Source organism: Pieris napi, chromosome 10, assembly GCF_905475465.1.
Source record: "Pieris napi chromosome 10, ilPieNapi1.2, whole genome shotgun sequence".
In the NCBI taxonomy this organism is placed as follows: domain Eukaryota; kingdom Metazoa; phylum Arthropoda; class Insecta; order Lepidoptera; family Pieridae; genus Pieris; species Pieris napi.
The window spans coordinates 5,011,520-5,015,582 of record NC_062243.1 but is presented as its reverse complement, the minus strand read 5'-3'; the positions used below and the strand labels follow the sequence as shown (position 1 = coordinate 5,015,582).

Sequence of the window (4,063 nt, the reverse complement as noted above, 5' to 3'; positions counted from 1 at the left end):
AAACAAGTTTGGATTTGTAAATAAGAACTAAGACAGCTAGCGACCTCCGTCGGTGAACGGTAAAGATCGAAACAATTATTCGTATTTTCAATTTTGGACTAGATATTATGTTCAATTATTGCAAATAAATTAAAAAGTTAAACACAAGACCAGCACGGTCGAAATACTTAAGCCTGTCCTTAACTTTAAAAGAGCTAATTGTCAAATGTGGAATGTCACCTAAGATTGTCATTGACAGTTAACATATTATAGTATTGACAGCACGAGATCCTTTAATAATATTTATTATTTACTATTTTTTTAATCAAGACTGAATTTCCAATGAATTCAATAATTTAATTTTATAACATGTGGAAGAAACTGCAGAACTCTTTATTATACTATATATTGTTCACACATGAGGACAATTTCAATATAAGTATTTCAGATTATGTGAAAATATGGACTATACAGTTAACTACAGAACAATTTATTTCTTGCCTTAAGGTAAATTAAAAAGTTTCCTACTTAACATAAGTAAATCCTATAATATTATGTCTCTACAAAGTCTTAACATGATTGCTGGTTAATAAGATTAAAACGCCCTCAATGAACTCAAAAAATAAATTTTTTGTCTATTCTGTTATTCATTTTTTCCTTTTATTCACATAATTTTGTTATTTTTTCAGGAAAGCAATCGCATATTAAAAATTGAAACAAATGAATTGATCACAAATGGGGTAGAAATGCTTTCACATCCAGAGAGTTTAAAAAGTGCAGATGTTTCACAAGTTGGTGAGAACTTAAAAATATCATTAAGTAAATCATTTGGTTACCCTCTGAAATTAACAATAATACTAAAATTGGGGTCCCTCGAACTTGTAAGTATTCAATTTTTATGTAGCAATTACTGACAGTTTTCTTTGTCTTGAATTATCAAAACGACCCTTGTCATTTACTGTGCTGTGATGCTAATAGATTAGTCTTGTAATAATAGACTCACACAACATACTCTAGGTACACAGTTTTACTTACTGTGTTATAAATGTTAAACTGTAGGATTAACATTTTGCAGGTCCTTAGTTAATAAAATAAAATAATAATAATGTAATTATATCTTGGATGTGGACACTTCATATAAAGATAGAAAGCACTACAACAAAATTAGATGTATCACATATAAAGCTGTACATTTCTATATGTATACATTAGTTAACATGTAAGTTGGCAAGGTTTTGTGTTTGTATATTTGTTAGGCTAAAACTACTATTACAGATCCAAAGGCACTAGTCAACTTATTTGGCGGTAACTATAACAAACTCTTAATCCATAATATGTATATTGTATGTATATACATATTATTTATTAGGTATTTCATACAGGTAATTAAGTTACATGGTAACTGAAATACCCTCATTTATTAAATAAATATTTCAGTTCTTCCAAAAGGTGACAAAACCTTTATTGAAAACAATACATGATCTTCATTGCAGTGAAAAAGAGTTACGCCTATTGTTGCAAAGCAAAGATAAGGAAATAGAGGAATACAAGGCTGAAGCAGGAGACATTTGTTTAAGTTAGTATTTGTTTTGCCTTGACCTAATCACAAAATAGTTGCCATTATAAATAGATCAGACTAGTGTCTGAACTAAGTTTTTAACTTCTAAAGAAATTTGTGATGTAAATATAAATAAAAATTCCTTCTTTCCCTCGTATCCCTCAAGCTCTTAAGCCTACATGCTCGCTTTTTTAGCTTAAGCTACATGAAGGAGTATTTCTTGCTAATAAATTATTTATCTCACTATCAAATTCTAATTCAACATTTGTCTTATATTTCAAAATTCGGTGTAACATTTAATACAAGTTAATTTACTAAATATTACTTTCTCAAAATCAGCCAGGCAACCAGTATATTTAATAGAAGGCTAAACAAGAATTTGTACTAAGTTATATTTTATTTTTTACAGGGTATTTAAAAACTAAAACATACAATGATGTTGCACATATGGAGAAACATACATTATATGAATTAAACTTTGGTCCTATAAGTATACTAGAGAATTTACTGGAAAAGTCGGTTGATATACCTGAAGAACCAATCATGTAAGCTATAAATTTTTTAAATCAGCGAATAGTAATAATAATAATAGCCTTTATTGCCAAAGCTTAATTATGAGTGTAGAAGTTTCATTGATTTTGAATTGGAAAATTAACTTTTAAATCAGCTAGATTTATGGGGTACTGTGTGAAATGTTACAATAAAATACCTTGTGACATTTTAAAACTAAATGAACGAAAATTTAAATGTTTTATTAAAAGTACACTTTGTAAACAAGCATATTACAAATTAGATGATTATATTCAAGATAAGAATGCTTGGAAACATGCTGGTCCTGCTCCATAGGACAATCCTATGATTGGCTCTATAGCCTGGACAAAATCAAATTGGTTGCTGATTTTTTGCTTTAGCATATTTTTGTTATTATTATTATTATTATTTTTTTTTAATTTATATAATGCTACAAATGTAATTATTTTTTTTTTGTATCTCACACACTGTGTTGTTGTGTTTTTTTTTTCATATTTTTATTACTCTTTAATGTTAATATTCTACGGTTTCGATATTTGTAAATATGTGAGGAACATGTATACTAACTTTTTTAGTATAGTAGTTTATTCTAAGAGTACATTGTCTTCACATATAATTATTTAACAAATGTAACAAAATATTGTAAACCTATTTTAAAAGAGTAAGTGTGGAGTTTCTTGCCCATTCTTCTCCACACGAAACTACCTTTTGGAAGGGGCAACTAGAATCATCTTTATATTTTTTTTTTGACGTTCAAAAGTGCCATTTTAGATGGTCTAATTGAAATAAACGATTTGACTTTGACTTTGATACCAGTATTGCGTTTATTTATACTTGAATACTCCCCATATAAAGTGTGGAAAAATGATTATGGAAAACTCTTATATTCCTATATTTTTGGTTTAGAAGTTTTACATTCCTATTACTACAAATTTAAACGCCTGCCTATCGAAGTTAATTTAATAATAATAATAAAAGCCTTTATTGTTGTTTACAAGTTTTACACAGAGTAGTTTCGTGTGTCTAAAATTAATTTACTTATGACTAAAAAAAACACATTTTGACTATTAACTAGAGTTTAACTAATATACTAACAATTTTACTATCTATTGATTATCGGCAAACGGTAGTTCTGTTACAACTTGTCTTCCGACAAAGGCCTCCTCTAAAGCTCTCCAGTCTTTTCTCATTTTCCAGTGCGAGTCCATGTTGAACCCGCTGTTAACGTCATCCTCCCATCTCTTAGCCTGTCTTCCTCTATGTCTCTTTCCGTCTAAAGGGTAGTCTAAACGTTAAAAGTTAATTTTTCAACGTTAAAATTAAATAACCCTAATTTTAATTGATAAATAAGACTTAATGTGAGATATATTTCTTGATTGAAACATTTAGTCAATTGTTATTTTTCAGGCTTCGAACAATAGAGGTTCGCAATATTCATTATACTGCTTTTATTGAAAATTTTGACAAATGATATTTTCTACATATTTTTACAGAAAACAAGATTCACATGTGAAAATAGAGCCCGAATCACAGGACACACATCTAAAGGTGAAAACAGAAGTTATGGAATTGAATCAAGATAATATTAAAAAGGAGCCACATGACTTATCAACAGTCAAAAAAAGAAAAAGAAAACTTAATTTATAATGGATTAACTGATGCAAAGATGACGTCAAAACTTCATCTATGTAAAATTAAAACGTGTTTCTATGAGGTTAAGTCAAATCCAATTTGGGAAATAATTTTATTTAATTAAATTATTTATGCATATATATTGGTGAAATTAATTCAAATGTGTATATATATATGCCAATCCAATTGTATATATATATATACAATTGGATTGGCTTTATTTTCTATGTCACTCACCGTAGTTGTAACAGAAATGAACTAGACATTTGAAAAAGGTGTATAAATTTACTGCACAAAATTCATGATTGAATTTTCAGGAAAAGCATTCCTTAGCTACAATTTAGACAATTTTTAAGATATTTC

General features: G+C 28.2%; 1 protein-coding gene across 1 annotated transcript; it reads left to right on the top strand.

Moving 5' to 3' along the window:
- The first annotated feature begins 251 nt into the window (after window positions 1–251).
- Window positions 252–3,840, top strand: LOC125053350. Its single transcript, XM_047654685.1, has 5 exons — window positions 252–486; window positions 669–860; window positions 1,417–1,555; window positions 1,947–2,082; window positions 3,562–3,840. Exons 1-5 carry the CDS (start codon window positions 349–351, stop codon window positions 3,713–3,715), a joined length of 759 nt encoding a protein of 252 aa, XP_047510641.1. The 5' UTR covers window positions 252–348; the 3' UTR covers window positions 3,716–3,840.
- The last annotated feature ends 223 nt before the right edge of the window (window positions 3,841–4,063 follow it).

Excerpts from the sequence above, each read along its gene's own strand:
- LOC125053350 (XM_047654685.1), top strand. The coding sequence starts at position 349 with ATGTGGAAGAAACTGCAGAACTCTTTATTATACTATATATTGTTCACA. Across the intron at positions 1,556-1,946 it reads AGCAGGAGACATTTGTTTAA|GGTATTTAAAAACTAAAACA; the intron begins GTTAGTATTTGT and ends TATTTTTTACAG. Across the intron at positions 2,083-3,561 it reads ATACCTGAAGAACCAATCAT|AAAACAAGATTCACATGTGA; the intron begins GTAAGCTATAAA and ends ATATTTTTACAG.